The sequence below is a fragment of the Mixophyes fleayi genome, chromosome 6 (genome assembly GCF_038048845.1).
Source record: "Mixophyes fleayi isolate aMixFle1 chromosome 6, aMixFle1.hap1, whole genome shotgun sequence".
Classification (NCBI taxonomy): domain Eukaryota; kingdom Metazoa; phylum Chordata; class Amphibia; order Anura; family Limnodynastidae; genus Mixophyes; species Mixophyes fleayi.
This window is the reverse complement of record NC_134407.1, coordinates 182,083,433-182,102,066: the sequence shown is the minus strand read 5'-3', so window position 1 is coordinate 182,102,066 and position 18,634 is coordinate 182,083,433. Positions and strand designations below refer to the sequence as shown.

General features: G+C 39.7%; 1 protein-coding gene across 4 annotated transcripts in view; it reads left to right on the top strand.

Moving 5' to 3' along the window:
- The window catches only part of PHF20 (PHD finger protein 20), a 56,855-nt gene that overhangs the window by 21,173 nt on the left and 17,048 nt on the right, over positions 1–18,634 (top strand). For 2 of the 4 annotated variants that reach the window (XM_075177481.1, XM_075177480.1), the window contains exons 10-14: positions 1,350–1,406; positions 6,315–6,590; positions 13,902–14,090; positions 15,925–16,002; positions 18,617–18,634. The exon at positions 18,617–18,634 is cut by the window's right edge and continues 132 nt beyond it. In XM_075177481.1, coding sequence (XP_075033582.1) covers positions 1,350–1,406; positions 6,315–6,590; positions 13,902–14,090; positions 15,925–16,002; positions 18,617–18,634 — 618 coding nt within the window. The remainder of the gene's footprint in view (positions 1–1,349; positions 1,407–6,314; positions 6,591–13,901; positions 14,091–15,924; positions 16,003–18,616) is intronic. The other 2 variants (XM_075177482.1, XM_075177483.1) reach the window with 2 other exon arrangements.

Below are 18,634 nucleotides of genomic sequence, written 5' to 3'. Positions count from 1 at the left end.
AATGTTTAAAGTGGGCCAGTCATTGCAAATTGAATGACATGTAGCATATTTGTGTGAAAAGCGGCTTCATATTTGGCATTTTGATTTCTGTACGTAATGGAAGCAGTCTTGTTTTAGTCAGTGGGATAGTATTAAAATGTAGAAGTATAAATCTTCTCCAAAAAAGGGAAACATGATTTTCAAAATGACACTTGGCCGTGAAGTTGGTTTGTGTTATGTTTATACCAAAGCCTCGCATGCTTACTCCAACTAAATTTGGGGAGTTTAACATTGCTACATTTTAAATATATCAGTGTGGTGGCATTATTCCCTAGAATACGCTGACGCTGTATAAATAAATAACGGTGAAGCCTCAGTGCAAAAGCAGGACTCTATTGAAGTTGGCGGTCTTGGACTGGATGGGTGCTTCAGTTGGCCGTTTTAAGCTCTGATATTTTCTTAGAGGTTTTCTGTACACCTCTGCACTGTTCATTTTGTGGGTTCGTAGTCTCACAGGAGAAACCCCACAGTAATATAATGCTGAGGAAATGTGTCTTCTATGTGCATTCTTCACCTGTTTACTATTTGAAGAATAAGGGCTAAATAGGGCTAAAGCTAGCCTTCAGGAAAAGGCGAGGGGGAGCTCTGAAATACTGTGTATTGTCTGTTTAGTACAACCTGGTCTCTGACGGTGCAGTCATGTTTAGTCTTCTGAGTTAAATTTAATGTTTGGAATGTGGAAGTTCTAAAGCAACTTAAGGTTTTCATGCGATATCATTCACGGGAGCCACGTTGACTGTACGTTGTGTGTTGATGTTTTAAGGAACACTTGGCTTAAAATGAATGTAAATTGGTTTGTGCAAAGAACTATATTATCTGATATTTTCAGAACTTTGAGGAATATGTTAGAACTAGAGATGTTTGAGGCAAGATTTCTATTCATCGGGAAAACGTATATTTATCATACAGCCACTATGTTTCGAACTCTGTTAGCAGCCATTTAACAGTGTCCCTGCAAAGGAGTTGGCTTGCATTGTATAGTAAGGTTGCGTATAATCTTTATACTTTTTGGGCTCTGTTGTGGCTTGTGTACATTTTTGTAAATACCTCAAAAACCAAATTAAACATAAAAGAAATGGCATCCTAACGTTTTCCATTGACCATATTAAACTAAACTTATTTCATTACCTCAACTGCTTCTATTAAATTGCTTTTAACGATTCCCACCTGTTAGAGCTACAATAATAATTTATTATCCAAGGAGTCCAGCTTTCAAATTCGTGCCAAGAAACCAGTATTGTGGTTTTGAGTAATATCTTAGGTTAGATGAGCAGTAGTGCTAATTTATTTGTCTGGGTTTTTCTCCTTAGCTCCTATGAAGCGGAATCCACGATCTGACAATTCTGCTAAATACAGTAGAGAACCTTGTAAGATACTTCTTTATTGTACACTTTGCACAATCCTGTCTTCTATGTCCGGAATATGCCCAATATTGATGTTGCAGTTTTTTATAATCCCTACGTGCACTGTGCTCTATTTGTAATGCTATTCTTTATTTCCCAAATCCATGTTTTTCACATAAATGCTGTATAATCTGACTAAATGCACATCTTTGCTTTTTATTGGCTGCTTATAAAGAAAGAAAAAATGGCTGACTTCTTCCTTTTAACACTGTTTTCTGGTACAGTGCCTTTCCGTCTATGAAAGTGAATACATAGCAAGTGAAGAACTTAATAACCAAGGTTAAGTAGGGATATGTTTAATAATTGTCTATAGTGCAGGTCTTTAACTGTAGTCCCTCTTGGTTAGAAGGGGTGTTTCTATGTATTCACTTTAACCTCAGGAGATATATTTGTGTTGCCCTCCGTTAACTATGTGCAACTTTTCTTTGCAGTAGCTTTATCAGTGTTAGGTGGCGAGCGGACATCGCTACGATGTCCGGCTACGCACATTGCCAGCCTTTTATGGCACAATCTCCGCTCATTTTTCTGCGCACCTCTATGGGGTGCAAGGAAAAATGAGTGAAGATTCCCGCGATGTGTGTCCGCAGATGTTCCGGATGCACCTCACACCAAATTGAATTTCAGTCATTGTCGTGCTGACCTGGAGTTTAGTGAAGAACAACCTCTTTACTGGCTACCGATAATAGTATTTGGTATACACCTGTACCCACCACTGCAACAGTCCCCTTCTTAGCTTAACAATAATGAGCATTTTGTGTAAATTGAGTGTAGTTGGAATGACAATTGTTCTAGGTAACATTCACACTTGGTTTTGTAAAACTGCACACTAGGATCCAATGTTTGGATCGTAGAACGTTTTTTGCGGAAGCTGCTTCTAAATCTAGGTTTTTCTAGATTTCATTGTATTAGTTACCCCGCAAGAAAATCGCAGAAGATGTCCCTTGGTTTCCTAGCAACACCACACATTGAATTTTCAAGTGACTGCCTCTTTTGTATTCAGCGCATACTGTTCATTCAGAGCGCTATGTGCTTTTTGATAAGGGGGGAGTGAACTAAATGGTTTCTTGTCCCTTCAGATTACTCTTGGGCTGAGTCTAAAGCTGGGCACACATTACAGAAAATTTCTCCAGATGCAATATCCTTACCGATTTTGCATACACACTTATACAATTTTACACAGTTTGCCTTCAGATCTGTGCTCTTTATCAGTCATAACCATCTGTTGAAAAGATTGTGACTCTGTAAACTCTATGGAGATCTGCCTACACTGCTGGTTGTGAGTGCATACACCTCCACATTTGCCTGACCTTGTTCCATTGTTGATGGTGATTTTTTAAAAAAATCAAATAACGCAATGTGCTTTGTTACGATAAAACATGATCACGGGAGCGTACACACTAACGTGATATCGGTATTAACAGTCGTTTATCGTGTGATTGGCATGATAATCAGGTTAACCTGTAGTGTGTACCCAGCTTAACTCAACCATTACTAGTCTCCATGTTGGGAAAACAAGTTTACTTAACTTTACTAACATTTTACTTGGCTTTTTTTTTTTTTTGTGCATTTAACCCATTCTGTCAATGCACATGATGTCAGGTTGGAGACCTTCAGCTCACCATAAATGTACTGTGGCTGATCCACAGCTGGTTAATGTAATCCTTCAGTTGTTGTACACCACAAAGTGGTAGTGTACTGTGGAGCAATGGGACACAAACTCCTGCTTTGGTCTAAACGTCTAAAATAATGTGTATAAAGTGCTAAAAGTTTTGTACTTTGAGTCTTGCTATCAATAGGTGTAGTTTTCTTCATCATTTATTTATATAGCGCCACTAATTCCGCGGCGCTGTACATAGAACGCACTCACATCAGTCCCGGCCCCAAAGGAAGTTTTAAACTGTAAGCTCCAAACATACACACACAGAGACAAGTCAATTTGATAGCGGCCAATTAACCTACTAGTATGTTTTTGGATTGTGGGAATTAACCGGAGCGCAAGGAGGAAACCCACGCAAACACGGGGAGAACATACAAACTCCACACAGATAAGGCCATGGTCGGGAATCGAACTCATGATCCCAGTGCTGTGAGGCAGAAGTGCTAACTACTAAGCCACTGTGCTGCCCAGCTTTAAAAGATAATTACACCTAGAAGTAGAAGTGAATATTTTAGTTTTTGGTGGAGATTCATAAATTACATCTTCCCCAAAATAACTCATGTAATTGGCCTTCTAATTCCATTTTAATCCAGTTAAAGTTGCAGGGGGTAAACCAACTTGTTTTGACATCCCCAACAGTCCATGTTTTGAGAATGCATCTGTGTAGAAATTGCTGGTATCAATTAACTTGTATTCACCGGTTTATGATTAGGAAACGTATGAAGGACCTTTTTTACCTATAATGTTCTGAGATTTTGGTTTAGATCTCCATCCTCTGAATGGTACACGAAAAAAAATATATATATATATTTTCTTAATTTATCTGGTTAAACTTCGGTGACTGGCTGTTTTAACAAGACCTATATTGGCAGTGTTGATTTCTAGGAATAGACAGTTTGTGTTTCCCCCACCCCGCCTTAAGGGCTACAATAAGGAGGAGCAGATTTTTCTTAGTTTGAAATAAAAATACTAAAGCTAATGTAAAACCATACACACAACAATATTCATTCCCACATACATGACCAGCCTGAAACTAGCAGGAAGTCACCAACTATGTACAATTGGATGACAAGAATTTGCTTAGAAGTCCGAGCCTTGCACAACACAAATCAAGTTGATCTTCCATATCTTTGACTTGAATAATTACTGGACATGTTGGTAGATGGGGGTCATTTGGTCTCTATGTACAGCCCTCTTTCATATAAAAGGTAGTGGATGTTCGAAAACAAGTTTGCTTAACCTTACTAACCTTTTACTTGGCTTTTTTTTTTTTTTTTTTTTTTTTTTTGTGCATTTACCCCATTCTGTCCACTGCACATGATGCTGGTTCTCTTGAACTGAGCAATACGAATACCTGTTGTCCATCAAAATCCTGTGTTTTCTCAGCTTCAAATAGTATAAACTTTAATGTGTTATAGCTGAAGGAATATGTTGAGTACTTTACCAGTTCTCATGGGATAGTCTAGCTCAAAAAATAAAGGATGGGCTGCTTTATCTGTCTACGTGTCACTATTAAAATGTTAAGCCAAGATGGAGGTTCTGTTTCCCTCTATCCTCTGTGTGCAACTTGCTCCTTCTATTGGATAACTAATGACACTTTTGTCTGCTCTGCTACCTGACCCACCGCTTTCTTACTTATAACCTTGTTGTTTTTGTTTTTATTTATGAAAATGTTGTGTTCAGAGGTGCACAATTCAGTTAGTGAAGTTAGAAAATTGATGTCCTCGCTTTAAGCGTTTTCCACTTAAGTATTTTACCGATTTTTAAATTTATCCCCCCCCCCCCTCCATTCCCAATAATATTACTTTAGAAGGGACCTCATCCTTGGGAACAACCCAAGATTTGCTCTTTGGCAGGGTCTAGGCACTCTTTACAGCTAGATGCTCTGCTGATCATCTTCTGGTGCTGCTTCATCTTCTCTGTAGCAGGAGAGGTCTGATTCAGTGGCTATGAAACCTTCAAATTACTGTCGCTTCCCTGCTACAGCGAGATGATCAGGGTTGAGGGTGACTGACAGGGGTCTGTGTAGGAGTGAAGGAAACTTGTGTAATAGGACGGTGAGATCCTTCCCTTGGAAGCATTCTAGTTCACTTTATTGGGCAGATAGGTGATTGAGTAAAGTGCTTAATGTGAGGAAAAAAACAAAACAAGCTTCCGCGATTAAAAAATACAGTCAGTGGTCTGACTACAACAGGTGTAAGTGAAATGTAGGCTCTCATATTGTATGGGGCACGTGAGTATAATTTGCGTTGTTTAATCATTTTATTTTTTTTCCCCCTGAGAGTCAAGAGAATGGTATATAAAATGTCAAAACTCCACCAAAATGTGTGCTCGATTTGTTTTTTGGGGGTAGGGAGGGGGTTTGTACAAATGAGCTGTTTTTTAAGGTTTCATTTAACCTAAAACAATTGTATAATTTGCTATCTTGCTTGTCAGTTGGCATATATAAATGAACAGGCAGCTTTATGTTCATTTCATATATTCAATTTCATAGTCCTGTTGGCTAATTGTAGTGGCAATGACACCACAATTGTGTGTTTTGGCTCTAACCCCCCCACCGCTCACCCGCAAAACCTTTGCGTAATTATGTAGGTGCAGTTCTATTTTTTTTTTTTATTTTTTTTTTTCTCCAAAGCAAAATATTTATTCAGATTAGTATATTTAGATTAGTAATATTCAGATACTATCAGGGGATATTTAATTGCCTGTTTGTTTGTAGATATTCAGATTTGTTGTGCACCTCTGACTGGACTGATTACTTAGTAGATGTCTGTTACTCTAACATAAGGCTTCATACCATCTTGCATACAGCCGACAAGCTAAAAAGAAAAAAATTAACCAAATCATTAACTTGCAAAAAATTGCATTATTCTTAGCTCTGATATGGTTTTAAATTGCTGTTCTAATTTTCAGCTGTGTGCTTCAGAGCAGGATAAAGAAAATCTTGCTGTGTACACCTCACAGCAATATATGCTAAAATGCTTGGTTGTAGGGCTTTATAAGCTGGCTGTCTGTTGGTGTTGTGAAGCTACATTTGTAATGCCAGAGGGGTGTACGGTTTGTTGAACTTCAGCGAACAATTTGCCCCTTGCAATAAATGGGTTAAGGACATAACACCTTTTTTGTTTTGCCTTCTAGTTTTCATTTTTAATTTTAGGTCAAGTACCTTTTCATTTTTTTTATTTTATTTTGTCCTTAATTTTATGTTCTTACAGTAACAAATACTTTGAAGAAACCCGATGATACAGCTCCCAAAGCTGTGACCATGGAACTGGATCCTAACAGGTTTAAATGCAAGATTTTGGATTGCAACAAATCTTTTCGCAAAGCCAAACTGCTGCATTACCATATGAAGTATTTCCATGGCGTTGACAAGGCAGAGCAGGATCAGAGCCCTATGACCAGGCATATGCAGACAAGAGGCTCTTTAGCTCATGAAAAGGCCAACCAGCAAACCTCAAAGAGGAGACGCACCACCTCTGGTTCTCTGCGTAAGACAGTTTGCCTTTATGTCCTGTGGCTCTATTTAGGTGTAGCTTGTAGTGTCCTTTGGTAACCAGATCATGGTTGAGACACAGGTGATACTTGACCTACATGTTGCATTGTACTAGAGTAGTGTATCGGTCTTCTTGGTTTTTCTTTACAATGAATATACAATGTTCTCCTTTCTGTGAATGTGACAGCAACAGCTGAGTTGTATTAGTCAGCTAAGCAGATTCTTGGCCGCCTGAGACTGCTGTTTGGGATCGAAAAGAGCAGGTATGCAAGGTAATGTATTACATAGCACCAGTCCAAGAGCGTAAATCATAAAGTCCAAGGACAAAAAATGACAAATCAAATGTACTTTGTGTATTCTTTTTTTAATGGTATTATATAATGCTTCCCAACCTCCTATCACTTATTTAGGGAGTCGGTGCCAGTCCTTCTTGGAATGTAATGACTGTCTATATCAGACATTCGTGCATGGGCAGCTGACTGGCAAGCTCCTCTGTCACTGTAATAAAGCAAAGGAGGAGCACATATATTGTCCCATAGATTGAATCTACGTGTCTGTTAACAATGAGGTGATGTGGGGGTGTTAAGTGTAATACTGGGGGTGGGGGTTGGATAAAAACAAATGCTTTCATTCTGTTTTCTTTTTCTTTAAAATCTTCCACAATGTGTTGTGTTTTTTTTTTGGTTTTTTTGTCTGCTTGTCAAAGCTGGTGCGCCAAATCCAGTTCTTTTCCCCAATTTTTCCAGATTTATAACTTTAATTCGGCTCGCTAGAAATCAATTATCTGTCTCCAATCACTTTCAAAATCTTTTAAATGTGTCTATTTGAATAACCTACTTCCTCTCTCACAATAACAAAAACCTGCCTCACACAGACATTGCATAACCTACAGAACTTTCACATGGTGCTTTCCACTTGACACACACACACCTCCAGGCTTGAATATTGACAAGAAGGTGGGGTTGGAATTATCCTTTAGCCACACTTCACATTCACAGTTCTTCCAAATGTTCATCACTCAACTTCTGAATTTCAATCCATTTTCTGAGTTTTTGATCTATAGTCTCTCTGGACCATCGCACAATTCCTTGAACATTCTCTCTGGCTACATCAGTTTTTACCCACTGATATCACCACCATCATGGGGTATTTCTTCATTCTCCTTATTCCTGCAAGCTGCTCTCTAATCTCTTGGTCTCGCCCAGTGGATGCACTCTACTACGTATTGTGATGGCAACTGGCTTTTTTATTTTCTCCAGACTTTGTTCAGTACCTGATTTCTTTAATTCTCCTTTTCCTCTGACTATCTTGTGTTTGCCGCCTGATGGCTCTCCTCCACCATTTTAACTTCTTGGCACTCTCAAGCCACTTCATACCCCACTCCCCTCACCAGACAACCATCACTGCCCAAGATCTTTTTTCTACTTCATGAATAAGATTGACAAGATTTGACATCAGTTTCTTCCTTTTATTTGGTCCCATAGTGAGAGGGGGATTACCTATTCTTTCATTCTGCGATCAGCCTGCTTGCTTTATCCACTCACAAATTGATCACGGTCTCCAGTACTCCTGCCAGCCTTAACTAATCTCTGTAATTGTTCAAGCGTGCAGTTGTTACCCCTGAAAAAATATTGACCCGGGCTCTCGAGAGGCTTGCCTACATCGACCTGACCCTTTCCTCACACAACATAAGACCTCTTCAGTTGGGCTTTTGTGTCCAACAATCCAGACACTGACCAAGATAGTCAATGCTTGATCACTACTCACTATCTCTCTTACTGGGTCTCCATGCATTAGGACACTGTCCTAACCTATTTATCAGTATTTATTTCTCTGACTTCTCCTTTGCACTTCATCGATCAGTTGGAGCACCACAAGGCTTAGTGCTAGACCATCCCATATTCTCTATCTGTACCACTTATCTTGGGGAAAACGAATAAGGATTTCTCTGGGTGCTCCAGTTTGCTCACACTCCAAGAACATACTGTTAGGACAATTGCTGACAAACTTAACCCTAGTATGTGTATGTTCATGTGACCGGCAATATAGTCTAAAGGCTCCACAGGGGCAGGAATTGATGTGAATGATATATTCTCTGTAAAGCACTGCCTAATTTGTTGGCTCTATATAAATGTAAGGTTAATAATTATAGACTCCTTTTTCTTGAAAACCAGTCTGTTCTGTCCCCTCAAAATATTTCAATTAGCATTATAAAGGCATTAACAAAGCTTCACCAACATACATCTCTTCCCTTGTCTTGAATTATATCCCAACTGGGTCTCTTCACTTTTCCCAAGATCAGTGTCTCTCATTACTTGCTCCCGTTTCCAGTGGCAGGACTTTTCTTGGTCTATCGCTCTGGAATTCCCTCTTGTATAATTAGACTTTCCCCCTAGCCTCCAAACCTTCACGTGTTCTGAGAACTCTCCTCTTCAGGCAAGCTTTTTAAATTCCTGAACTCTCTTCTTAACCTCCTATAGGGTTTTCTACTTGATTACCGCCCATCTGCAAATTCCAAACAAAACTTCCTTTTTTTTTTTTTTTAGTCCCCTGCGTCTATGCCCCAAAAAATCATGCGACCCTAAAAACAACATTCCTGTTGACCTAGTACGCTCTAAACCCCCCCCCCCCCCCCCCCCACACACACACACACACACTGCGCATATTGCCAAACCACTATGTGCTATGTGGCACTTAACCTTATGTATCAAACTATGAGGTTTTCTATAGATTATAAGCTTGTGAGCAGGACTCCCTTACCACTTTATGTGTCTGTTAACATACCATGTGTTATTACTATGTTTGTTCCCAATTGTAAAGCGCTATACAGCTTGTTGGTGCTATATAAATAAATGCTAATATAACTATATTAAAATTACTTCAGGTATATTTACCTCAGTAATACATAGGTGGTGATGTTACTTGATGTCCAAAGCACAATTTTATTTTTAATTTGTTTGGTTGAATTGCAGAAAAGCATTGGTATACATATAGTTACAGATTACACCAATTTTTTAGTCAGCAGTGTACGTACTGTCGACAAGCATGAACATAGGTATTTTTCATTAAAATACATATACTTACTGCATAGTTGGGGATATGTTTAAACATAGTTTGAACAGATGAGGTAAAATGGATGTAATCTGTTTGCAGCAATAATGAGCGATGCTTTTGTTAAAACTATGCTGTATAGTTCAGTTGTGTGCAGACTGGTGGTTGTCACACCATTTGGGTTCCCAGAATCTTTTTGGGGATCCCTGACTGTCAATTATGCAATATCGTGTTGGGAACCATCTTATTTTGTGCTCCAGAGCAATATTATCATCAACATTTATATAGTGCCAGTGCTATACAATTGGGGACAAACACAGTAATAAACAATACTGGGCAAAACAAAGCGGTAAGAGGGCCCTGCTCGTAGGTTTACAATCTATAGGTCAATGGGAATCTGATACATGAGGTTAAATCTACATACTGCATATTGGTCCTGCGAGATGGCATATGAATCACTTTTTACCCTTGCAATGTGATTGTTACACAGCAATGTTGCTCTGGGGCCATAGAGTTGTTGTCTTGTGTGAATTGTGTAAAGGGTGATAATAGGGTAACCTAGTCAGGTTAAGATGCTAGTTGAGGAATATTATAAGCCTGACTGAGAAGGTGGGTTTTCAGAGAACGCTTGAAGGTTTGAAGACTAGAGGAAAGTCTTACTGTGCGAGGGAGGGAATTCCACAAAGTGGGTGCAGCCCGAAAAAAGTCCTCTAATCGAGAATGGGAGGATGTGATGAGATTGGAAGAGGGACGTAGATCTTGTACAGAACGGAGGTGTCGAGTTGGGAGATATTTTGAGACAAGTGAGGAGATGTATGTCGGTGCAGTTTTGTTGATGGCCTTGTATGTTAGTAGAAGAATTATATATTGGATTCTGTAAAGCAAAAGACAAAAAAAAAAAAAAAAAAAAAGACGAAAACCAATGTAGCGACTGACAGTGGCTCAGCAGAGAAAGGATAATCAGTCCGGCTGCTGCGTGCAAACTAGATTGTAGGGGTGCGAGTCTGTTTAAGGGGAAGACCAGTAATGAGGGATTTGCAATGCAGGCGATGAGTGCATTGATTAAGGTTTTTGCAGTGTCTTTTGTGTAGGATATGTGCGTATTCTGGAAATGTTGTGTTTTTTTTGTTAAGATGTATGTAGCATGATTTAGATATAAAGTCTATGTGGGGAACAAAGGATAGTTGCGAGTCAAGGATAGCCTGCAGAGGGTACAATAGGTTGTTTGCGGAAAAGAGGCGAGTGTAGGCAAGTCTCTAGAAGCTTGGAGTGGCATGGGAGCTGAGAGATGGTACGGTAATTTGAGAGAGAGAGTTTTGGGTCAGAATTTAGTTTTTTCAGAATAGTAATTGCTGCATGCTTGTATAATGGTGGGAAGATACCAGGAGAGAGAGAGAGAGAGAGAGATTAGATTTTAGTTAAAGGTGGAATACGCACAGGAGACGGATCTACCAATTTGTGAGGGTATATGATCAAGAGGACTTCATCTTCATTTATGAGATCAAATGGAGAGGGTGTCGGAGAGTGCTGTAACGAAATTGAGCTGCTTGCTTGTTAAGGAAGATACCATTTCTAATTATGTCCTTGAAGTAGGAAGAAGGATCCTGGGCACTGATAGTAGTTGGAGGGCTTGGGGTGGGAGGGTTGAGAAGAGAATTAAATGTGTTAAACAGGCGTTTGTGGGTTAGAAGCCTGAGCATAGATGAGAGATTGGTAGTATGTTTTGCAATGTCCAGAGCGTTTCGATCGGAGTGGTAGATAGAATTATATGTGAGAAAATCATTAGAGGTTCGAGATTTACGCCAGTGACGTTCTACTTTTGCTAGACAGGTTTTTGAAGGTTTTGTGTTACTTTTAGTATGACACGGTTGAAATCGAAGCTGGCGTTAAGTATGAATAGCACACTGACACTTTGAATACCAGCAGAAATAAAAAGGTTGAGCATTATGTATATAAATTCTAAAGATGATGACTGGAACGTTTTTCATAAACGCCAGTTCCAGCCTGAGGACTAGATGGAGGTTTTTTTTTAAGACAAAAAAAAATAAAGGTTTAGAAGTGGTGTGATTTTTGTGTATATCAAAATAATCCAGTCTAAGTAGCATAGTGTCACACCTTTTTCCTCTGTCTAATACATGTCCTCTTGTTTCTGTCAAATAAAGCCGTTTATTTAATGGTTTTGCCTGACCTCAATCTGTAACAATTCAATTGCAGTCTTATTTGTACCCTAAATAAGACTGCAGTTGTAGATGTTGGAAAGAGGAGCTTACAAATGTCACTCAGAGTTGACTTCCCTGTTACCTGGACAAGTTTGAAAGGCCTTTCAGCCAGGGCCAGTCTGTTTCTCTGTTGGGCAGTGGGTCTGGTTGTATATTCAGTAATGTTACTAGGGCACTAGGTTGCGTTTCTCAAGTTTGCAGGGCCTGTAGTTTGATATCCCTAGTGAGTAGATTATTGGATATATCACGTCCGAGGTCTGGTTAAGGCATAGAGAAGGTGAAATACATTCTATTTGCCTGGGTCTCGTTGTGCCTCTGTTGTTCCCCTATCCAGAGATTGGCAAACCATGTTACCGGAATTTAACAATGGGTGGTAGAACATGAATTGTAGCTATAAATTAAAACTGTGCTATATGTTGTATAGTACATCGCTTCCTTTGTTCATGGGAGAGGGATTGCCAGATCCCACTCCAAAAGAGATAAAGGATTTGTTCCCAAAAAAATAAATCCTATCCTTTTAAATATTGTTAAAATTTCAGGCTTTGAATTGACAAATATGGGCCTACATTTGTGATGGCTTCAAATTTAGGTTCCTATTTTATTATTTTCCTAGATATTTAGAGGTTCATGTAGACTTGGACACATTTGTGCCCTAAGTGTAAGCATACAAAGATGTACACAACAGAGCGTATTTCCTTGCATATGATAATCAGCTGGACACTGTCTGTAGCATATACAGCGGTTTACGCCAGGAATAACTGTGTGTATAACTACACCCTATACTACCATAGAGTTGGCATAGAGATGTGGCTTGACAGTGCTGGTAAATGCTGAAATGTCATGCACACAAAAGAATAATCTCTGGCCAGTGTTATTAATGCAAAAATTGTTTTTACTGTATAAAGTAGAATTAAATACAATTTGAAATACTTCTGATTTTCCCTTTAAAAATCAAACGGGTATCTTCTTTCCTGCCACAGTACCAATGGAATATCCTAGCTAGTGGTACGGAACTTCATTGTGCCTGCTTACAGGTCTACCTCAGCTGCATTTATGTAAACGTGCCCTTCCTGTAATCTGCCTATACTACCCCCTTCCTCTCTAAGCATAAGGTGTAGTGCTTGAAATTTTTTTTGTCCCCTCTTCGTTTTCCTTAATTTCTGTACAGCACAAATCTACATGAGCCCATTAGTGTGTGTGTGTGTGTGTGTGTGTGTGTGTGTGTGTGTGTGTGTAAACAAATGGAGACTAGTCTGAGTTCATGCGTTTGCTTCAATGAATAACTTTGCAAAAAAAATAAGTCTAAATTGTCACAATCTATCAAGCTGTATTGATCCAGAAAATCGCCTATGGAAATGTTGCTTCCTGGAAACTCCATTCCCCAGAAGTCTCAAATGTTCGAAGTGTCCATGGATGATTTAGATAAAGGTCATAGATTACCTTTTAGAGTATGCTATATTATATAATGTTTTAGGGGTATTTCTGAGGTTTTTTTTTTTGGGGGGTTAACATAACACTACTCTTATATTGAAGTAAACATGTGTAGCTGCTCTAATCAAGATACATGAATACATTTTGTGATGCATTAGTCTTTACTTTTTTAATGCTTATGGTTCACTTACTTTTCTTTTTTGGTATAATAAAACAAAAAGCTGAAAATCCTATTAATACGCTACTACAATAAAGCTCATATAAATATATAATCATTCGGCGCGGGGGGAGCAATTATTAATGGGCACATCACAAAAAATGAAGTGGCCTGGTAATGAAATGGTGTATAGAAGTGCTTTTGAACCAGTTGGTTCTTATTTACGGACTAATTCTTCTGATTTCCAGCGGTCTGCCTGGTGGTCTCAACCCTGGTTTGAGTTCATTGAAGTACATATATTTTGTATATATTTGTCTGGTTAGTGCATGTGTGTGTACTCTAATTTCTCTTCTTTGAGGCTTTTGTGAACTAGAAGGAATGCAATCTGTGACTAAGTGCATATCTTGCATAACTTTTGCTTGGTCTTTTTTGTTTTCTTTCTATTTAGACACTACTTCTCTTCAGACTTCTCTAAGAACTTTGCCTCATGATGGCAAAGACAGAATGTGTGAGAAAAGGCGACATTCAAGCCCAGCTACTAACAGCTCAAATGCCCATCGACTTTCACTTAAAGAGAAGAGTAAGGAGAATCAAATCCAGAAGTTTCATCGTAAACCAGAGAAGGTTTCAGATAGTGGTAAGGTTCATTGTCATTGTTTCTTATAACCAAGTATTAGAAATGCTTTAACAGAAGAACTGAAAAAAATTGCAATTATTATGCCCACAAACTCTTGCACCCTCAATCACTCGCTCACACACACCCTTTCATAAAATGAGCTGGGCCAAAAAATCACCATGCCATCTGCACCAGACCACGCAATGGAGGCGCGGCAGTCAGGCAAGTGGGGTTGTTCCTGTTGTGCCTTCCCAACTAGGCAAGAGACTCAGTGGCCATCTTGGAAGCAGCTCTTCTTCCTGTCTACTTTCTCAGCTGTATGGAAGTTGCGGCAAGCTTATTGGGTTGCTGGTTTTCTCTGGCTCTTCCTCTTCTTGGGCTGCCCTGCATCCTCCACATCCTCTGGGCAGGCTATTTCTGCGCTGATACAGATTCCTGAACACTGATGCTCCCTTCCACAACAGCCTCGGGGAGCATAGTTTTCTTCCTTGAGTCTCTTTTTCCAGAAACCTTTTGAGTTCTACCTTCGAACGATCAAGCATTCCCTGTGCTCATGCCCTGGTTACGTCTGTGCAGGGCTTAATTCAGGTATCCTCTTCCTTGGAGAGGATTCTGAGAGCCACCACCACATCTAGATCACGGAAGTGTGAGCTTCTGAGGGTTCCCCTGAACGTGGAAGGGTCTAATTTTGATTTCTCTTCCCAAGAGGAAGGATAGTGGCAGAAGGCTCTGACCCTGAGGTTTCCTTGTGTCCTGATGAGGATTCTTACAAGAAGCAGGGAGTGTATGATTTTGGTGTCGTCAGGTAGACACTGGAGAATGAGGACCGCAAGGAATTAGAGATTTCATACAGTTCGCTGTTCAAGAGGAAAAACCAGTTTCCTTTCCATCATCCCCTCAGTTGGAGGTCCTACTTAATGAAGCAGGCGTCGGACCAGATTGTAGATTTCAAGTTGCCTGCAGATTGCATCCCCTTTATCCTCTCCCTAGTGAGGATATGGGATTTCCAGCCTCAAATGGTTGCTCCCATAGCTAGCCTCTCCAAGACCAATAACTTTCCGAACTCTGCTACCTTATAGAGTAGGAAAATGGAGGCCACCCTTATGACCATTTACACGACTGCTGGGGCTTCCCTTTTGACCCAGCTTGGTTTCAGCTTGGGTCAGTAAGGTGGTGTAGAAGGTAAGTTGTCAGAGCAAGTGGCAGAGTGTCTGGAAGCTGATGAACCAAAATTGGATTTGCTGGAGCATATCCATTAGACCTCAGAGCATCTACGAGAATCTGCTATTGATATTGGGCTCATTGGGTCTAAAATGTCAGCGTTGTCTTCTGGCTTCAGACCTGGGAGGCGGATGAGGAGGGATTCTTGGGAAGGCCTGTTTGGTCCCAAACTGGATAAAATCACTGCTGAGGCCACAGGGGGATAGAAGTGTTTTCTTGTCTTTGTCTGATGGAGAAGGTGATGTATAACAACTTTTTACAGAATGTTATTTAACAGCTATTGGATAGGTGAAATTTGGTTATATAGGGAGGGTATTACAGCACTGAAATTCTGGCCCCTTGTGTACAACCCATATTGGTTGTAATTTTATAACAAATGTGTAATGTTAAGCCGAAAATAAATAAGGCTGGCTACTATAAAAGAATGTCATGACTGAACTAATTTGGCTGACATGTACCTCTTAAAGCCTTCTTATCCATTGTTTCTCTTTCTCTCTGGTCAGACATCACTAGATAACTCTTTGGGATTTCAAGAAACGGTGATGCTTTCATTTAATGACTGTGGACTGTTGTAGAAGTTGCCCATCCAATATTTCATACAACTATAATGTAACGAGTGAACTTTAATTTACAGTTAAAGAAAAAGTGCAAGAGAAGTTTAAAGACTTTTTGAGTCTACAATCCAAGAAGAAGAATAAAAGGTCAAAGTCAGGTAATTTAAAGTGCATTATGTAAATTACATAACCTTAACAGGTTTTCTAACACATCCTCTGTGTCTGCTGTGTAACTTATTATATTATGGACAGTAGTAAGATTTTGGTAGTATTTCCTTAAATGCAAAGTCTACACAAAACAAATAACTCGTTCAAAGTGAAATTTGATGACCTGAAATAAAATGGAAAGTACACTGGCAAAGCAGCTCCAGCTCCAGCTTTGCTCTAGCCGCATGCAGTCCAAGAAGCGACTTATTTGTTCTGTATAGCCTGATGTGTGTGTTCTTGAAGGTAAATCTCCAGCTCAATGAGCACTACCTGTAATTCCCTGGAGGGTTACACTGGGCTGTTTGTTATAAAACAACACAATTGACAGTGCTGATGTATTTGCAGTAGCTAATTGGAGACACGTGATAAAATCTTGCAATGAAATATACTTGCAGTTTCTGCTACTTTTATGTATGTTCTCCCTGTGTTTGCGCGGGTTTCCTCCGGGTGCTCCGGTTTCCTCCCACACTCCAAAAAAAACATACTGGTAGGTTAATTGGCTGCTATCAAATTGACCCTAGTCTCTCTCTGTCTGTCTCTGTCTGTGTGTGTGTGTTAGGGAATTTAGACTGTAAGCTCCAATGGGGCAGGGACTGATGTGAGTGAGTTCTCTGTACAGCGCTGCGGAATTAGTGGCGCTATATAAATGATGATGATGATGGTGCAGAAATCTAGTGTGCTTATATGTGAAGAAAGGATACCTCCATTTTTTTCGTTAAGAGACAAATCGGTGGATCCGAAAACTGGCTATATATGCAGGTTGAGATATGCAGCAGTGATTACATTGTGTTTTGACCCCTGAAAATAAATACTTTAGGGCATGATGTATTTCATCAATCACTAGTGATATATTCAGTGCTGCATATCTCTAACTTTTGGAAACGAACATGTCTATCGATAACCTGTGGCTCAAATGCTAGGGCCTATGAACTGTCTACCTTTTTAGTAGTCCATCTGTTTGTGAGTAAAAAATCAAATGAAACTACTCTAAGGGCAACCAGGGTCCTGTTGCTCATCTTGTTCTGCCTCTCCGCTACCAGGATGACTCTTACCAGTCCAAAGCATAGCCCATGTAGGCCAGTTACCTAATGTAGTCAATCTCCCTTTTTCCAGCTCCTGGCTAATGTTGAAACAGCTGGTAGTAGCTCTAAAGCAAGGACCTTTTCCAGGTAGTCTTGCATATATTTCTATGGTAGCAAGCAGTCAGCAGGCTTCCCTCCCCAGAGTGACCTACACCAGCTCTCTGAACCTGTGATGCACTTTCTCGGGTCAAGAACGGTGAGGGTAGAGATTACAAGTACATGGACGAAACAGAGTGCCTTCCTGCATCATCTGAGTTTATAAATTCCTTTAGTAGAAGGATGATGGTGACCATGAACTTTTAAGATTTAGATGAGTTGTTGTCCCAGTCTCTGTATCCCTCATTTAAAAAAAAAAAAGTGCTTGTCTGCTTTTTGTGTTTTCATCCTGACCACCTTGACAAACTAGTTGTGTTGGTGGGGTGGGCATTTCCAGACAGTTCTCATCCCCGTGTTTTCAGGTGCTATAAGGGATGCGACAGGCCAAAGTGTTGTTCCTTTCTTTCCCAATCACTAGAGATGTTAGTTTCTGCTCCATTTCCTGAAGAACACATCTCTTTTTCGTCTGGTTCTGGACATCAAGTCCCTGAGCAGGTTCTTTCCCTGGATCTTTGAAGATGCAGTTGCCTAAATCTGTGACCAGTTGTTTGGGCAATAAAATTCCCGTCATCTGTGGATATCAAGGTTACATTGCCTCTACATGACCAATGGGACGTTTATCAGCGACTGTAGACACAGGAGGCACATTCAGTTGAGGCACAGGAGCAGGCACATGTCTCTGACATGATTCTAGTTTGTCTACTACTAGTTCCTTCGGTTACCACTTAATAAGCATGTGTTGAAGGTAAGACTCAAGGGGATTCACACATTGTTCATCATTTCTAAACTGGTATGCCAGTCTGGTTTGCTCATCTATTGACGGTGTCTCCTCCAGCCAACTCTTTCACACCAAGGTACAAGTTCCAAGCATTTCTGTGCTGTTCAAGTTCCAGAGCAGTGCCAACTGGTCCTTATAGTACACGTTTTCCCTGTCTTTAAATATTCAAAGCATTCATTTCTTTTAAAGGTGGCAAAGGGCAGACTCACAAAAGTTTAAAAAGATACAGTTCTCTATTTTTGCCTTCACTAACTTGTCATTTTGAATTTTTGTAACCTCAGCTGATCCATGATGGATAAGTAAAGCAATATGACCTCACATAGTGTCCCTATGTAACCCTGCAGCATAAATTCCATTGAAGTATATAAAAATGTCGCTTACCATGGTCCTCTATGCAACACCATGAAACCAAAAATGTGACATTTGCTGTGTCTAATTCATGCGCATAGCCCTATCTGTACACTTTATGCCCTTGTTTCTGTTTTGTAATGTATGTATGTTGCTAGTTTTGTTTTTCGTTTTTACATTCCATCAATTAATGTGTCTATACTTCTGTGGTTTGTGATTTATGTGTAATTTTTTTTTTTTTTTTTTGTTTCCCAAATCCAGAGCTGTCTAGCAATGAAG